Genomic DNA, 20,065 nt, shown 5'->3' on the forward strand with positions numbered 1-20,065 from the left:
CATCTCAAAAGTGTGCAAAGTTTTAGTTCGATTGGTAAACTGCAACTGTGTTAAAAATGAGTTGCTAGATTTGAACTAAACACACACCAAAGCAAGTTAAATAAAACACTGTAATAAAAAAATAAGAAAAATAATAATTATTCGAATCCCACAGACAAATGGGACTTACGATTTTTGAAATTATTCTTAGTTAAAAAAAATAAGAAAATCGAAGAGTACAATCGTTAATAAAATTGATTTTAAATATTAAATCGCGAAAATTGCATCCAAGCCCACTTTACAAATTTGTTCTATTTTTTATTAGATAGCTGATAAAAAACTAAACAATATAAACAAAATTTTTCTATTTGGACCAATATTAAAGATGTTATGAGTATTTTTTTTTGCATATAGTTTTTACAGAATTCGACTTTTTCAAGACGCGATATCTCTGAAACCGTTAGTAAAAAAAACCGAAAATATATGTTCTGTTCCAGAACCTGCAAGAGGCTACTATTTTTTACTACGATAGCATTTTTTCCTTTATGTTATCGGAAAAAAAATATTAAAAATTAGTAAATTCTTGCAATTCTGGAACAGACCAATAATTATATAATAAGGAAATCAAAAAATAATTTTTGAAACAGTGCCCGATTTCACTCAGAAATCCCCACATGTATATGCATAGAGTGACTTCAAAAAATTGTCCAATGTGCTGATAAATAAAAATTGTAAAATAATTTTGTGCGGCTGTTTTTTATCTAATCACTATATAATTAAGATTTTATGTAATCTTAGGTAAAAACTCATCAAAATATGAGACAGGAATACGAGGTTTACAACATCAAGTCATAACCCTAACGTACATACAACAGCAGTCGCTGTATAGACTCACCTTTACTTTTAATGTTTTTACATTTGATATGTTGGTCCATTGTTTGCATTGATCGTTCCATAAATAATCGCATTTGATTGTTGGCATATTGAGGGTGAATCCAGGATGTTGATCGATGTAAATAATAAGTGCACGCTCGCTTGGTCTGGTCTTCTCCTTGGTCATCTTGGAATCGGGAGTGGTCACATCCTTGGGGTATGGGGTCTGCTGTCGCCGAGCGGTTAATAATTGCGGGAGGAAATCTACATGTAGTGGTCTCCAGGGAACATCGGCTATCAGTAACCAAACCCCGCCGATCCGTGTCCAGTCATCGAGGGTGTAACACTGCTAACTATACCTAATTGTGTTGATGTATTAGTTGATTGTCATTGTTGTTGTGCAGCAAATTTCATACGTTTTTGTTTTTGTCTCTGATTACAAAACCAGACTCGTACCACATTCTTCTTCAGGTCCAGCTTTTCGGCAATGGCAGCTATCTTCTCACCAGATGGCCTCGGTTGAACGGCAAAGTATGCTTCCAAAGATCGCTTTTCAGGTGCCGCAATGGAAGTCCTTTTTCTTGAAAAAAGACTCGATATAGATTACTTTAGAAAAACAAAATATTCAAGTGTCTATTATGTATGTGGTGGAATTCATGTGGAATAGCTGTTCATATGTTCTTACACTTTGCAACAAAATCAAAAGAAAATAACTACCATAAACGAAATGTGGTATAACCAAGTCCTTGGATGCATATGGTGTCTACTACACAATCAGACGTAGTAGCTGAGATTCGTACATATCCAAGGAATCAGACATTTTGTTACGCATTTACCAGATTGCATTGTACTTTCGTTTGTATTACCAATTATTTGTTGCACAGCGTAAATAAAATATATGTATGTGTATTGTTTTGTCACAGAAAATATGATATATTGCTGTGTGTTTTGTGATATGATCGCAACTCCAGCTCTTAAGAAACGTTCTTTAATTTGTTTGTTTTGCATTTAAGATATTACATAGCATTACGAACAGTTCCAATTGAATAACCCAATACATTGCAGACACAATTTTGAATGGACTAACGACGTTATTGTCATGTTTACACAAGACTCTCCAAATTGTTTGCAGACTGGAGTCGCGTTGATGGATGCCTTTTAGACGAAGTAATAACCAGAACGCTGTCTACCTTTTCTTTTCGCCGGCGGGAAGTACACTTGGGGCATCAGGATCTCGCCGTTTGTTTTTCGCCTGAGCCTCCGCCTCTTCTAGCCACGCCTGTAGGATGGGTTTAAGAGCAATCATATTATTGTGCGACAGTGTGAGGCTTTCAAAGCGGCAGATTGTACTTTGTGAGAGCGCCCCAACTCCAGGTAACTTTAAATTCGCTAGTGCTTTACCGACATCGGCTTGTGTAACACCTGCAAAGTAGTTAATTATTAGTATTATTGTTATTATTATTATTATTATTATTATTATTATTATTATTATTATTATTATTATTATTATTATTATTATTATTATTATTATTATTATTATTATTATTATTATTATTATTATTATTATTATTATTATGAACATATGCATACACATTAGGGTTATAACCAAAAAATAAAGGCATATTTATAAATTTTTTATAAGAAATTGTATTACAATTTTTTAAATAAATATTTATTTTATGTTTAAATATCGCAATTATATATAAGACATAGAATTGTTAAGTATAAGACATACTTAGAATTGTTTCAATATTGAAGATTATATTCTCTTTCAATCGTAAATATCTTACTTATGAACGATTTTCTGTCGAATTGAAAACATAAAAGAAATAACTGCGGTGGAAATATTGCATGCAATTGGTGCTGGAACTTCTTAATGTTAGGGGGAAACGACAGCGCATTTCTTAATATTCTTCCATGCTTTACACGGCTTTGTGGTGGTATATTTCATATTTGCAAACAATTAAAAAAGTTATAACCCTAATACACATGTTTGACTGTTGTGCGCGATGATTTATGAAGAATATCATTTATTCACCTAATTTTATCCTTCTTTGTTTAAATCTCTCCGCAAACGCTTCGAGTTCCCTAGGATCTGTGTCGGTATCAGGATGGAGGCCCGCCGCCGCAACAGCCGCCGTTATCACAGGGTGGTGCACTGCTGAATGACCATGATGTCCTGTTGAATGAAAAATAGAGAGTGCGATAAAATATGAACCATAAGTAATTATATTATGACAGGTGTATAAACATCATATGTATGTATAAGAATCCACGTTGTCAGCATACCCGCAGAATGTCCACTTAAACCGCTCGGATGATGGTGTCCCATCATATGGTTCATACTGTGATAGGATCCATGTAAATGCTGGTGCGTAGGTGTTAAAGGCGTTTCTGAAATAGGTGCTAACGTTGTCATCGAACCCGTTGGATCAAGCATATCCAACTGATCCATTGTGGGATGCATCTGAAATAAATATAAATTGAGAAATGTTTGCTTTAGCAGCCGTTTAAAAACGTTGTCTTTGTTAAAATTGGCTTGTAAGAAGAAATGCCTTCATTGTTTGTTTGTTAGATAAAAACGGATTTAGGCACCAAAAGCGACAATACTTTATAGGAATAAAAACATTTTATAGGCATAAATATATTTCCAGATTTGTTTTTGGCTAATTCGGTTAGCCAGGCGTATAGGTAATTATTACTTATACGCATAATAAATATATACACACCTGCTCATAATAATAGATACACCTTGTACATTTTTCTTGAATGTTCAATAGAACAGTTATATTTATTTAAAGAAATTGAGAATATGCTTTTTCTTATACCTCAATGTCATAAGAGTATAGCAATCAACAACCAACGTTAGTTTCATTTAAAATGATTTAAGTTTAGGTGATGTTTCAACTAAGGGCTGTAGATTTGCTGATCATAATAATAGATACACTTCAGTTATAATCGGATATAAACAAATTTTATTAATTTTACATGTGGAATATTATTGAAAATAACACAATGGACTTTTAGCTGCTATATTCGAATATTACCCCGTCTACTTTCCTAACAAAATTTGGAATACAGGACCTTACTTCTTGCCTTATCCCAGGTGACAATTCTTAGCATACTTTCACCGTTTTTATCCATAAATATTTACCACATTGTTCGCATTTTTGAGGAAATAATCTTAAATGGAATAAAAATCAACAAAAATAGGAATCCAAATGCGAAATGATGAAATATTTGAAAAATTTTAGTTGAAAAATGTTGAGTCCTCTAAGAACTCCACGTCCTTTTCCCTATGAAAGTGGCATAAACCGGACAGGAACCATTTTAAATGAAAGATTTACTAACTAACAATAATTTCAAAGTTGAAGTAGACGCAAAGGATGCATATTTTCCATTGTACGGATGAATGTACATGAGTGAACTGGCAATGTATTTACAACAAGAAAAATATACAATCATGTTAACACCGTACGTACCAGGCTTTGGAACCTATTATCTGAGCAGCTGAAATTCCTTAATCTTGCAACGGTAACAACAAACGATCTTTCAAAAAGAGAACAACAAAAATTAGGTATAACAATTTGTGGATTCCTTATGGAGCGAGTAAAAATAAACCTTGAAACCACATCACTAGGAGAGTCGTTTCGAATAATTCTATAGAATGTTGAGAGTTGTGAGTACATACTGCTCAAAGGTGCATCCAATGAATTCTCTTACCCTTAGAGAGATATGATCATAACGGCGAAGACCAATGAAGTTTGGAAATCAATAACCTGTGGTTTAGATTGTCGAATGCCTTGGATTAGTCAAAAGACACTAGATCTGAAATAGGTCCAGAGTTTAAATTTAAGCTCACCTCTTCCGTGAGACTCAACAATAAAGAAGATGTACACGATATGCATATTGGTAATTATTTAATAGACCATGGTCCGAAAGAAAGCTTAACATTTGAGATTTTAGAATGTGCTCCATAATTTTTGAGAGAGCCGGCAAAATACTTATTGGCCGTAAATTGTCACACTCATAGACTTTATATCTAAACTGAACGAGTTACATACAGCTCATTTAATATGAGTTTGGCATAATTTTTTGAGTTTAGGAAGCACTAAAACGCTTCAAATCATGCCTTATCCTGCACAGAAATTTAGCAGTGATATTTGGCTAGTTGTTTACAAAATATGGCCCAAGTAGTTATTTTAGTTTTTGTGTAATAATATTTTTAAGTTGGGAAGTCATATTTAAATCGCCAACTTAAAACGCGTTTTTCTCGTAACTGGATTTTCTGAGATGCGTCACTCTTTGAGTAAATTAGCGATATGTATTTCTTTACGGAATATGTTCTAAATGTATTTAAAATTATGCCCTTGCGGCGTAATTGATCAATTATATTTTTAACAACTCATTTTACAGAGGATTGTTTTCCATATGTGGATAAAACCCCATTAAAAAGTAACTTAAAAAATCCCGGGACCCGGAAGAAATAAATCCCGGGATTCGGTATATCATTAATCTCGAAAAAACCGGGGTTTTCGGTATTCGGGATCGCCTTCCCTAATACATATATTCCTGATCAGTATAAAATTCTAAGTCGAAATAACGTGGTCCGTTCGTCTGTCTGCTGAAATCAAGATACAGCTTGCAATATTTAAGACAGAGCTTTATAATTTGGTACAGAAGTTGCTACTACTCCTGGGATGTTTGGTATAGAAAATGGGTTATATCGGTCCATGTTTTGGCACCGCACGATTTTCGATATTTTCAAAGTTTTAGCCTGATTATCCAAATTGGCTGAAAATTCATATTTCGGCTTCGTTGGAAGCGCAAAACTTTGCCCAGAAATGTGTTGCTAGAAAAAAAATCCTACAAAAATTTATGAATAGTATATAGTATATTTGGCCAATTGGGGCCCTATAAAAAGCCTTTTATTAAAGTCCAACCGATTTACACAATTTTTGTAGGATTACTTGTTTAGCCACAGAAATGAACTAGTAAAATTTTCACTTCGATTGGACAATAAATGTGGCCTTTAGAGCAATTTCTTGAAAATTCACCTTTGGTCCCGTACAAATTGCTATGGGAACTTTGATGCCCCAGTGGCACGTGTTTACAAATTCCGATTGTGCTCAAACGTTGGCAATCTTACAATTTTACAAAACTAAAAACATTACGGGAGTAATATATAATTGTTCCACAAACATCCCAGATGGGACAAGGGAGACTTCTCTCATATCAATGAGTGCACCCCGATTCATATTAGCTCAATGATATGGGACCTACTGTTTATTGCCGAGTCCGAACGGCGTGTCCTAAGACACCACTTGTAGAGAAGTTTTACATGGCTGAAATACTCAGGAAATGTCGCCAACATCACTGAGGGGTATTTTGCCACCGTTGAAAATTTGATGTTGCCTGGCCTGGGAATCGAACCCTCGACCTTTAGCGTGCAAGGCGGGTGTGCATACCATTGCACCACTGCGGCACACCATTACGGGGGTGCCGCATAAAAAAATCCGGCATCGATTTTTCCCTTTGAGTTAAAACCAGTATAATGTATACTTTAAAGTGTAGGAAAACCGTGGATTTATGGAAATTTTGGATCTCTTTATATACCCCAGAAGTGAAAATCTCAGTTCCGAACGAACTGGCCGTCTAACAAAACTTTAATGTGATTGATACCCATATCCATTGAATCGGTTCAGAATAACCGGTTCAGATCGAATACCCTGATGACTGGGTTTCTAGCTATAATGGCATTTATCACGTTCTTCAACGCCTACTTGTAGTATTTGAATGTAGGTACAGTTAAATAGAAGAACAGTCATCAATTAAAACAAGACATTACTCCCAAAAATTTTGGGATTTGTGCCCGATTTTATTTTATTTATTAATAATCCTGTTTTCAAATTAAGAGATGACGAAGACAGCCAGCCTTCGTCCGGGATTTAAGACTTCAACCCTTGGACAGATACAAAAGTCGGCTACGCGTACAAAACTTTTTTCTTTATAAAATATTTGAGGGGACATTTTGTATTTGGAATTATGTTGCATTTTGAAAATGAATTTAGACCCCAACGAAATTTTGGATCATAAATTCAATATACCTAAAAAATTGGAGTCTATTTTAATTTTCGCCTTAAGCTACAGTCTATTATAGCATGTTTATGTTAGAGCTGTTTGCAGAGTTAAATCCTTTTATAGGGACTTATTTCACATATATGTAGGCGATGAAATTGACATTTGTATTTACTAAATCCAGTTCAGTATAGTTTTGGATATTATTATCTAAATTTTAAAATATGAACTGCTTATGCAAGTATTTAAATAGAATAGTCTTTTTCTTTTCTTCAATATTTATATGACCCTATTATAGCTCAATTATAAAAATTTTCCAATTACATATTTCAGTTTATTTATTTCAATATCTATATACCCTGTCTCCGTGTGTGTTTGTGTTTCTTTTGTTGTGAACGTACTTAAATTAATTACTAATTTTACTTTAAAATTGTTTTTACATAGTTAAATACTTAACATTCAAACAAGAATACATCACACAATGATACAATTTTGAATATCCGGGAGGAAATAAATTGACACGTAGATGGGGTCAGGCTGATAAAATTGGAGTAAGAGGAAACCACACGAATACTACATAGAGTGTGAAAGAGATGAAGAGAGTGAAAATGGAAAATAATGCACAGAAGAGGGCAAAGAGGACAATAGCAATAAGACAATAATACATAATGTCGTTAAAGTGGAGCTCTTCAATTATAAACCAATCCCAAAATTAGAAAGGCTTTTATTGGTTTCACCCTTGGCTCTATCTATTCGAAACGAGCTGTTATTTATGCACAAGGCACAGGATTGCTGGTGTTTATATCTTGGTGTCTACTGGGAGATACTCAGTACGCCGTCGCACAAAATTCGCAACCCCTTGTTTTATTTCACAAAAACATAATCTCAACTATCCTACGACTACAGAGGCAGACACAGGCACACATTTACATTGATTCACACACATACATACATTGTTGTATACAACCAAACAAAGAGAAATCATTTGAATCTGGTCTGTGGTTGGCTGGAGTGGCTGTAAAATGTCAGTTGATGGGAATGTTCGTTTAGAATTGAATCAAATCCTTGTTGTTGTTGTTGCTGCTGCTATTATTGTGCCTCTTTCGCCATGAAAATCAGCAGTGGCACAACAACAAAAACAACTACACAAAGGACTAACAATGAATGCATTTTCATTGGGAGTTCCATTAAGAATTCTATGTTTCACAATTTACAACAATATTGATAAGAAATTCAACATACACACACAGAGGCATACATATAGGAAATGCCGACATAAGCCTACACTTAACAAACTGTGGTACATACATTTGTATGTACATATACAGTCGATGAATATTCGTATAGCAAACAAATACTGCGACACGTTAAAATAGAGGAATTGTATTTTGCATGAACATGGACCAAACCATTTTTGTCGGTTGTGAATTTTAGTGAGCTCCCTCCCTTCCCAACTCTTCATACGGCACATATTGTACTCATTCGCATACATACATACATATAAACCAACATCTACACATAGATGTTTACATACATATGCATGTGGATGTAAGAGACCACTGAAACAAAAATAGAATAAAATTACAAATTCAAATACTTTTTGCATAGTAAAATTACTTTGTTTTTGACAGAAGAATGTTAAACCTTAAATTGCAATAACATTGATAAGTTATGAAAATATTTTGAAATAAACTTTTTTATTAATAGCAAGGCCTATGCTAGATGGGCCGATCCGTCATTTCATTTGAAATGAAAAAAAAATCCCCAGTACCATCTAACAAGTTTTCTAGTACACAACTGCCAAATTTTGAGTAAAAAGACAACATCCAGTAACATTTTTAACAATTCATACAAAATGCCAGAAAGTTGTCGAACAGTCCTCTTTTTGTGATTTCAAATTGTTTTACATTCAAATCACAATAATTTATTTGCCAGCAAACTTTATAGTCATCTAGACTTATAGGCCGAGATGTAGGCATATTCTGTAACTTTTTAAAAATCTGACAATCGACAACGTTGTCGATCCTTTAAATTGTTTGCAGTAACGATTGTGCTATTATATAAAAATGTAGACAAATTGTCGATAAGCTTTCAAAACCCTTCAATTTTGAATTCATTCCTAATGGGTACTTTACACGATATGTTATTTTACATATGTGTTGTCACTTTGCATATACATTTTATATATAAAAAGTGACAACCCATATGTATAAAACATATCGTGTAAAGTAGCCATAAAAAATATACACACAGCATTTTAAATACCAAAGGCATATCAATTGTTGTTGTTACGAAGTGATCTGGAAAAACCATAGGTATTTTTTTTATGGACTCCAACAAAACCGAATTAGTCCATGAGAACCTCTGCATTTTTTTATACCCTACACCACACTGTGGTAAAGGGTGTAGGGCATCATATAGTCGGTCCCGACCGACTTTGATCCTTTCGTTACTGGTTTTTGTTTAGTACAGCGTAGTAGGGGGTTCGAATCTTGGATAAATGTAATTTACCAGACGATCGCAATGTACTTTCGAGAAAATATGTCGTCCTTTAAAATTTTTTCAATAGGCCATTTGAACACCTAAATCATCTTTCTTTGTATTGAATACTTTTTCAAATGTATCGGCCGCTATTTTACAACATAAACTGTACTAGACCATATACGAGTAAATAAGTTTGTTCGGTAGTATTCATAAGAATACATGTGTTATACTTTTTTCATCCCAAACGCTTTGGGTATACGGACGTATTTAGGTCCCAGCAAAATGTTCGATGACAAATCATGAGTTGAATCATGGGTGCAAGTGACATTTCATCGGTGAAAATTCGGGTAAATCACCGATGACATTTACAAGGGAGTGACACACGCTTTCACCAATTCATTGTCATGGCATTTATCACCAGTTCATTGTCATGGAATTTATCACCGGTTCATTGTCATGGCTTCTTGCACCAGTTCATTGTCATGACTTCTTGCACCGGTTCATTGTCATGGCATTTTGCACCGGTTCATTGTCATTGCATTTTGCACCGGTTCATTGTCAAGGGCTTTTGCACCAGTTCATTGTCATGACATCTTGCACCAGTTCTTTGTCATGACATATTGCACCAGTTCTTTGTCGTGACATTTTGCACAAATGCTTTGGAGTTCAATTATGTAATTTTTTGAACTAATAAGAATACAATTCACAGATGATTTCTATCATCAGTAGTGGGATTCTGTAACTCATTTTTGCTGTTATCGATAATTGTCGGTAAAATTAAAATGCTTATAATTTTGATAATTAACGAATTTTTTCGGCAAGTTAACGATGAATAAAAAGTAGTCGCTAGCCTCTACCGACACAAACAGTGATGCAAACTTTTCTTTATGTTTTTGGTCAAAATTTTGCGATTTAATTTTACCGATTTTTGTCGGTAACAGCAAAAATGAGTTACAGAATCCCACTACAGATGTTATTTTCCTTTATTTTTTATGTAGTTTTAAAAATTATATATTATATTGATCTGCCAAAATCATATTTTTCTCTTCCGATGGCTGCAAGATATTTCTTTCAATTTGGATTTCTGTTTTTCGAATATTCTGTGAATTATGTGCCAATCTCTTCTCCAGGCTCATCATTTGGAAAATCTAGTATAAATTTGAATTCTATTGTTATTTTTAAACGACTCATTCTGTAATAGTTACCATGTTTAGGTGGCCTCATTTATACTTACTTATAGCACGTTTAGATTTATAAATCGTCAAATAAATCAGAGTTTTAAATCGACTGGATTTAATTTGACGTATATGCTATGGAAATGACATTTTAAATCGAGTGGATTTCGTAAGTCTAAACGTACTATTAGATTGTTTTTATACTAAACAGAACATATTGTTCCGAACTAAGAATATATTTCCAAACACACCGATCTTCTACTTTGCTTTTCCAATTTGTGATATAATATTCAACTTGCTCTTTCCATTGGAGTTTTGTCCTTCCCTCGGGTCGTATAACGTCAAATGGCTCGTATTCATATGCCGGTAGCATAATTATCCATCCTGTTGACATTGAAATGATCCATCCAATGCAATTGTTGCAGTTCGATACGTTATATTATATCGGTGTATGTTGTTGTTGTTGTAACAGTGTTTATTATTATGTTTGTATGCTCGTTCTTCTGTTCAATCTGGTTCTGGGTATCTCCAGTTCGCGGAAAGTGGATAATTCGATGGGATGCAACCACATATCCACTGGAGTTAGATGAGTAGGCTTGGCGGGGCTGTTGAAAAGGTGTTTTGTGTCGTGCGGGCCGATGCCACATACTGGGCAGATGTCTTGCACGGTGCGATAAATTCCAACCCAATAGAAATTTAGGCGACTGCAATATCCCGAGAGTTGTTGAGCCAATACTACTCTGGTTTGTCTTGGCAGCTGACGCTCTTCAGCTGCGGTAGGTTGGGGATGTACCCCGAGGACATAATTCACACTATATTTGCTTATGGCCTTAGCAACTGCGTCCGTGTGAATGCTATTCAAACCTACCTGATATGCCCGTTGATCTAGAGGTTCTCTCCTGTATTGTTGGACCTCCGAGCAAGTTCTGCAAGGAAATCATCTCATTGTGTTGCTGTACTGGAAGAATCTTTGCATCCTCATGTATATGGTCCACTGAGGAATTAAAGAGGCACCCTGTCGCTGTTCTCAGGGCGGCATTTTGACAAATTTGAATCTTATCCCACTGCGTATCGGTGTCCGGTCCCCAAAAAGAATCAGTTGCAACCCAAAATATATTTTTCTTTTTGTTTTGTAACAATTTACATAGTAGTTTTAATTAAAATATACCAATTTTGCCACTACCAATCACTTTTATCTGACTTTTATTTTCATTTTAACAATTACTTTTGTAAGTTAACAATTATTCGGGTACATGATTATTTGGTCATTTATTGTACGGGTACTCATTAATTTATTTGAACTCATGACAATATTATGACAAAGATCGGATCTTTCACCACTTCAATTTCACTCATGAAAATTCGATGAAAAGGATCGGATCTTTCACGACTCCCTTTGCACTCATGCAAAAGAACCAGTGAAATCATGATTTCGCATGGAACCACTTCCATTTAATTTTGCTGGGGTATGCATAGACAAAAAGGTTAAAAAAGGTTTGGGTTGTTGTACATGTGAGCTGCTTCCTTGTTTAAGACAACATCAAGGCTATAAATGCAGAAATCGGTCAGAAATGAAAACAACCAAAAATAAACGTACGTAATTTTTTGGGTGACAATAAAATGTTTGCAAAATGAATGAATATACAGTAAAATCGTAGATTTCCCCCGGTTTTTCTGCAAATAAGGATTTTTTACTTAATTGTTGTCTTATTAGGACGAAGGACATTTATTTGTGAGAGTTTTATTTAATTGAATTAATTTAGCTATCATGACCTAAGGAGTTTGGATTGAAAGATGGTATGTGTGTGGACTTCGCAAGATATCACTTTTTCAATACAAACTCCTTAAGATTTTTTTACTTTTATGGTATGTGAAGATGTAAAGCCGTAACTTTGAGTCATATATTGATTGTCGTGAGTGCAACAAAGACAGTAGACAATGTCCGGTAAACGTACTTCGAAAGATATGATACATTTTGTATATTCCAATTATAATATCGCATCTGTTCAACAAGACGGTAGTAACTCAAAATGTTGTATTTTTCAGTAGAAACAACCTTGTTGATACACAAGTAATGACTTTGAAGACTTTAAGAGAGACATAACGGTATTTTTTGAGGAAAGAGTAGACAAAATAATGTGAGACAGTCGGTAGAGTTGATCATTATTTATCGTTTTTTAACAAAAAGTAAAAATTTCAAAAATTTGTTGACCAGGTGCTATATGTAATGGTAAAACCGCCTAGAAACAACACAACACATGGTCGTATGTCAAAATGTCCTGAGTATGTTTATGCATGGCACAATTACCAAGGTAGTGGTATCACACCAGCTGTTCGAATACATATGAAGTGTTAAGTCCCTTTACAAAAAAATTTTTTTGTTGTAATTTCTCCAACAACATAAAGAAAATGTTGATATACCTTGGTAATTGTGCCATGGTTTATGCAAAAATGTCAAACTTTCCAATGCATAGACCAGAAACTTATCGTGCTGCCATCGCACCGAAATGGCTGGAACTTGGGATTTGGACTACAAAACTTACTCGTTTGGATATAGCTCCCATAGAACGATTTTTAATATTTTCAGGGTTTTAGACACATTATCATACAGAAATGGTTAGAATTCCTTTTTCAATTCCTGGAGAAAATTGTCGGTATAAAGGAATTTCTACTGTAACTTGATATTTCGGATAGAAAACATCGATTTCTCATTCGAGTTACACCTGGTCTAAGAGAAAGCGATATTCTACAGTAAGTATTTCACTTCTCCTAGTAATAAGCCTTGACGTGACGGAAGATCTAAGTATTTACATAAAGAATAGGAAATTAATTATTTCAATTTTACTTCACTACTCATCGCTGTCCTTACTTGTTTTGGTCAACGCACCGAAAATATTCGGTATAAATAGAGGTATAACAACTAAACAGCCACATTTCTATACATACATTAAAAAAAGTTTTTAACACATTTTTATATTATTCCACATCAATTCAAAAATATTAAATATGGAAGAGTTATATAAAGTTGTTGTCTTCCCGTTATTTCGTTACAGTTTAGCACATTTAAAAAGAAAAGTGTTATTGTCAGTCAGTTGTTATTTTGTTTTTAGTTGCATTTGTTAACATTTTTAAATATTCATTTTAATATTCAAGGGTGGCAAGAGAAAAAAGTTTGACATTTTTTTAAACTAGGGCAAGTTTACATATTTAAATACTTGTGGAGGTGTGAGTTTGTCTGTTCGTGCCAGTTATGCATTATTGAAAATTGTTGCATATTTTATATGATGTTTTTATCTTGTACGTACTTCGGAGGTTAACACAGGAAAAGAGAAAAGGTGGATTTTTTTAGTTAAGTGCAAATGTTGAAAAGCCTTAGTTCAGCAATTCTTTGGGAGCAGTGAATGAGTGAAATAATTTGTTATTACTTTAAAATTTGTTTTGTTTTCAATTTAAAGGCAAAACTGACAATAAATTCAATAGAATTGCTATAATTTGCACCGGTGTATAAATTTAAAATCTCAATTATTCCCGTTTTAGTCTCGCTAAATCGAAAACACAGTTAACAACCTATTGTATATTCTTACGGATTGTCGGAATGAAGGCGAAAACTATATTTCACGAACACACCTTAAAGGACGAAGCGAGACATCTCTCACATTAATGAACTTAATGATATGGAGCATCCTTTTCACGCTAAGTCTGAATGTTATAATTACACAGCAGATGGTTTTAGACCCCAAGTATGTTTGGACCAAATCTGTTTCAGACAATATGTAGTCGATTTAGAATTTTGAATTTTTCCAGCTGGTTGTCCTTGCGAACCGCTTTACAACAACGGTACAATTTTTTCGGGGGCATGCCCATACTTACCGAGATAATGGCCTAAAAGCTCCAAGAGATCCTGTCGTCGCCAATTAAAATGGCAAATCCGCAAGATAACTCCCACAAGATAATAGACCCACGTTGCAGTCGTACAGATTCCACCTGTTTTGAACTAAACTCGTGATACAAAATCAATATATTTTATATACGGCATAATCATTGTGTTTGATTCTTTTTTTGGTCAGAGGCTGAGGGTATATCTCCGTCAGCACAGCTGACTGATACTTTCTTACTTGACTTTAAAGATATTTTACTTGCAAAATTTGTTTATCAGTTACATATTAAAATTAAACCATACATTTGAAGACTGGGGTAGGGTACCATAACGTGGTTCCCGAGATTTTGATCATTTTAATTTTGTTTCAAGTTGTTAGAAATGGATACATACGTATGTATATTAGTATATGTGTTTTTGTTGGTGATACTCCCCTGCAAGCAAAAACTATCGCGGAAGTGACTTAGGCGTGTCGCCCAGGGCGATGAAAACAGTCGCGGCGATAGTCGCAGAAGTCACCCTGAACAGACCTTCATTGTGAAGTAATGAACCACGCCGGCGTGTCGTGACTTCCACTCCAGCGACACTCCTAGAAGATCATTTCCGCGATAGTTCTAGAAATTAAAAAACATTTTTTTTAATTTTTTTTTATTTTTATTAATTTTTATTTATTTTTTAATTTTTTTTTTTATTTTTCTTCTCTTTTTTAGATAAATTATTCTTTGCAATTTCCGCCTACATTAATTTTGTCATTTTAAAAATGTGATGTTTTGTTGCCTGACTTGGGAAGCGAACCCGGACCTTCAGAGTGCAAAGCGAGTATGCTTACCACTGCACCACCGCCTCATATAATCATCAGATATAAAATGTTCTATATTTGTTCAAATGTGTTGAATCATTAAATAAATGTAAACAATTGCCTTGAAAGTCACTCAGAAGTCACTCCGAAGTGTCGGCATACGCGATAAAACGTAATCACAATAAGGCTATAGAAATTGTTTGTGTAATTCACCAACGATCTTCCTTGACGTGTCTCCGGAGTGACCTCTTAGGCGAGGGAGTGCGGAACTCACTTCCAATTGCTGGCAGGGTCATGGTATGTGAATACACATGTCTGTATACTCACTCAGACTTTAAGTATGTTCTTAAATACCGATTAGCCTTATAAGATAGACATTTTTATTGAGATTCCATTAAAACGAGTTAGTACATATACATATGTACATATATGTATAAATGTAGATACATGTTTGTTAATATAATGAGAAACACGAGCGATAATTGCTAAATGATTTTTTTCTTTCCAATCAAAACAAGAGGGCAGACATCAAAAATTGTCCAATTTGGCAACAAATATATCGCCAGCCTTACAAAGCCAACAGACCACGGAACCGCCATTAATTGCAACAAACACTAATGAGTAATTTTCAAGTAGTTTAAATATTTACACAATTGTAATTTGCCCAAACAAAGAGCTCGGATGGGCTTTGTTTGCACTCTTGTTTGTCGCTTGGGACCATTGCATACATGGTTGGGTGGATGCGGAGCAAAAGTGCTGTGTAAACATCCATAGAGAATCTATTGTCAACCATTAATAATTTTCGACAATGAATAATAATACAGGCGGATGAGTACCGCATTTCAGTAAGCATCTGTTATTATTCCAAACAAATCAAAACAAGTGCAGTGGGGCAACAGTTGTAGTGGCACAGAGTACTAAAACCCACCACCACCAGGATCACCAGGATGTACAAGGCGTAGAACAAACGAGCACACAAATCTTCATAAATTGAAACTGTGGCCAGGATAAAATTGAAAAGAGGCTTGGGTTATATTGCAAACAAGAAAAAAAATGCAGTGCAATGTGGTGCCGTTAATGGGAAAATGATACACTTTATTTTTATGCGCTGTACACAATCGTAAAACAACAAATTGCCACATAAATATGGGGTGGTTTGCCACGTAATAGATTTTACTTTCATTCTTTGCTGGTCGCTCCTTCCGATTGAAGGTAATTTTTGACGATACCGTTGAGGATAGGCTTTTTACATCCCCCTGGTGTTTTAGAATTCAAGAGAAGAAGCAACAGTAAATGTTATCGAATAACGCTGCAATGAACACTTTACGTCAACTTTGTCTTTTAATGTGCAACAGCCTTTTTAATTGCCTTTTTGGGCGTTTATCACCAGGAGAAGTATATAAAAGGGTACACTTTTCTTATAAATTGTACAACAAGTGTATTTGGGCATTTTATGACTTAAATAAAAGGACTTAAAGCACATTCACTTTGTACTATATTTAGTAAATACAGTAGTGTCAATTCAAGTGCATATCGCTCATTTACTCAAAGAGTGACATACCTCAAAAAATGCGTTTTTTTCTACGACTTTTACTTCATCTTGTGTCAAATTTTCATGCTGATATCTCTAAAACTCGACGAGTTACAGCTCATTTAATACGAGTTTCGAATAATTCAACACAAAAGTTTTTTGAGTTTATGAAGCACTAAAGCACTTCAAATCATGCTTGATCATGCACAGAAAATTAGAACTGACATCTGGCTATCTGGTTGCAAAATATGGTCCAAGTAGTTATTTTAGTTTTAGTGTAATAATCTTTTTAAATTGGAAAGTCAAATTTCAATCGCCAACTTAAAACGCGTTTTTCTCGAAACTTGATTTTTCGAGATGTGTCACTCTTTATGAATTTTTTAATTTTGTTCTCAAAAACGATTTCTTGTAGCCGGAATTGAAGAAGTTTTGCCTACTAATGATTACAATAACGTTAATTCTACTATTAAAGTATTTAAAAAGGTCACACAGTATGAAATGAAATAAAATCTTTAAAATTATTTCCTGTTGCTCGAATGAATAACCTTTTGTTATTGACTATAATAATTTTTATTCCATTTAATTTTTGAAAAAGGTCCCTCACAAACCACTTTTAATTGATATGATATATGAAATAAAATTTTATATGATATAAAATATTATATATGAAATGATATGATGAGAAATTTAGTGAGAAACAAAACGTTATGCCATATTGGTTATATCGTGCTTATAGTGACTTCAAAAATTTGTCAAAAAAGCCCATATAGAACAATTTTCCTATGATTTTGTGCGCGAGCTTTTTTTATTGAATCGCCTTTTTATTAAATTTTACCTAATTTTTGGCAAAAAATCTTCAAAATATGATACAGGGATACGAGGTTGTAAAAAGGTCATAACCCTAATATACATACGTCATTATTCATTCTACTTGGGAACATAGGACAATTACACGAAGCGACGAATTTAAGCACTGTTTCAAATATTTTAATATATGATATTTAAAAGTAAGCTCTAAGTAAGCTCTTGCAAATTGCGTTTAAATTCTGCTCTGAGTTTTAATATTTTTTATTTTGTTTTCGAAATTTTGATTTTAAACTCGAATTATACCGCGAGTTTTGAATATGTTTGAAAACAAATTGCACATCCATATAAATGTTCTTTCTTCGAATCAAATTAGAAAACTCGAGTTATTAAAAGTGCAAAAATCTACTTTTTGATTAAAAACCGGCCCAAATTACCTATAGTGCCATGATATATTTACAGAAGGTATCTACCTTCATGAATTACAACAATTTTACAAAAACAACATTGTAGTTATTGAAAATAAAGGCCAAACCTATAGCTCTGCGTGTTGCGTGTGCGTTCAAAAATACAAAAACAAAATACATGTATTTCAAATTGACAACAAAAACAAATACATGTATTTTGTTTTTTCGAACGCACACGCAACACGCAATTAATTAGGTAAAGCCATAAAATGTCAATGAAAATATTGAATAATAGGGTCATTTTTAAGTATGTTCTTAGGAAAAAAATAAATACATTTTGAAAATCATTGCAAATAGAACAGATTTCAATCAAAATATATAATAATAAAGCATTTATAACTATTGTAGGTCCTTTTTACTACACGTTTAGTAGGAAATGGAGCATTTAATAGTAGCAAATTAATTTTTTTAAATTCCATGAGTAGACCCTCGTTTATTGTGAAATGAAGTATTTTATCGTAGCAAATTTCGAAATTTTAAATTTCATTATTAGATCCTATTAAATTCTTAAAACTTAATTTACAAAAAAGTAAAAGACTGCTGATTGTCACTTCTACTTCTTTAACAAACCTTGGACAGTTCTCTATTCTTTAATTTGAAATGACTTATGCAAGAATGTCATCCATGTTATGCGGATCATACACTATGGGACTAGTGTGTGGCATCCCTTCAAATCCATTTTTCAGAAAATATGTTTGTTTCCTATAATAACTCGAAGTTTTCCACTTTTTAATTTTCCTCACAAATAATAGTTATTGTTTTCGAAAATTGTTTGTTTCTTACTTGAAAAATAAACAAAATTACTCGGAATGAAAGGTTTTAATTTATAAAATCAAAATCATTTTAATGTCCATCTGATTGATATATTTATGCATACACTGACGTATCAAAATTTACTAATGCTATTACAAATGATGTCCTGCATGCCCACAGTGTATGGGCCGGATTATGTACCGAGGCCTTTAGATTGTGAACTATTTTTGAATTATAGTGAGAAAAATAATAAAAAATAATTAATTAATAGAAGGACATCGAATGTTTAAAAACTTTTCCAAAAAAACTTTCCTAACAACATTATGCAAATTTCCTTCGATAAAGTTGTCAAAAAAATTCATTTTCCCCAGGTTTCCTTTTTTTTTATCAATTTGTGTCAAGTGGAAATAGACAACATAAAATCAAAGCTTTAAACAGCTAACAATCTCGGGTATTTTTCACTTTTCATTTCACTTGTAGTCACTCACCCATGACTGGACGGATGAAATGAATAACCGAACTGGTAGTGCTATAATAAGTTTCTGGGTTAACATATTGTCAGGGTAGTAATTGCACGCAAATACAAGAAACAGCAAAAAATCACCCTCTTGAATTTAACGCCATAATTTTATTCACATATTGTGGTCCCCATGCAGTTCATTTAAACTTATTTTCTTCCAAATGCCAAAAAATAGAACTTAGGTACACTTTTGGGAAATATACAGCAACCGAGTTGAGCACCTTCTTCCCACCAACAAAATACCTAGAGTTGTATTGCAACAACTGTTAACATCATAAGGCAACAACCTGCGTCAGACAACCAAACATGGAGGAAGGAAACTTATCGACGCTAGTTTAGTACCATTTCACGTGGCAAGGGCTATAAAAGAACAGCATCTTTGACCGGTGAATAGATGGCTGGAGTGGGGAGAGAAAGACAGAGGCATCAAGGGACAACAAGTGTAATGGAAGACAAATGAGCTGGGATGAGATATGGATGCCAAACATGCGTATCAAGACAACAAGGAACAGGTTACACACAAACTCATTTTTTACCCTGTCCGCCGCAGTAAGCCAAATGGCATTACGGAAAGATGCATTAAACACATTAGCTGGGGTTATAACCTTGCTCTTTGCTGCGGTGTTGCGATGATGGCAGTAGTGACAGACTCCCAATTTAGAGGAAAGCCAACCGAGGTGGGTTAAAGAAGGGCACAAAATATTATGATTTATTTTTATTACAGC

General features: G+C 34.0%; 2 protein-coding genes across 5 annotated transcripts in view; one reads left to right on the plus strand and one right to left on the minus strand.

The window, feature by feature from the left end:
- LOC141399702 (uncharacterized) overlaps positions 1-15,393 on the plus strand; it is a 46,001-nt gene extending 30,608 nt beyond the window's left edge. Inside the window, exon 3 of the mRNA XM_073978924.1 lies at positions 15,177-15,393. Within this exon, the coding sequence (XP_073835025.1) occupies positions 15,177-15,224 (48 nt within the window). The 3' untranslated portion in view covers positions 15,225-15,393. The remainder of the gene's footprint in view (positions 1-15,176) is intronic.
- The window catches only part of acj6 (abnormal chemosensory protein 6), an 88,431-nt gene that overhangs the window by 6,150 nt on the left and 62,216 nt on the right, over positions 1-20,065 (minus strand). For 2 of the 4 annotated variants that reach the window (XM_073978919.1, XM_073978922.1), the window contains 5 exons: positions 3,142-3,319; positions 2,891-3,031; positions 2,043-2,274; positions 1,269-1,426; positions 875-1,211 (listed from right to left, as the gene is read on the minus strand). In XM_073978919.1, coding sequence (XP_073835020.1) covers positions 1,150-1,211; positions 1,269-1,426; positions 2,043-2,274; positions 2,891-3,031; positions 3,142-3,319 — 771 coding nt within the window. In that variant the 3' untranslated portion in view covers positions 875-1,149. Of the gene's footprint in view, positions 1-874; positions 1,212-1,268; positions 1,433-2,042; positions 2,275-2,890; positions 3,032-3,141; positions 3,320-20,065 lie in introns of all 4 variants that reach the window. The other 2 variants (XM_073978918.1, XM_073978921.1) reach the window with 1 other exon arrangement.

This window comes from Musca autumnalis, unplaced genomic scaffold, assembly GCF_047663935.1.
Source record: "Musca autumnalis isolate F117 unplaced genomic scaffold, ASM4766393v1 scaffold_3, whole genome shotgun sequence".
In the NCBI taxonomy this organism is placed as follows: Eukaryota; Metazoa; Arthropoda; class Insecta; order Diptera; family Muscidae; genus Musca; species Musca autumnalis.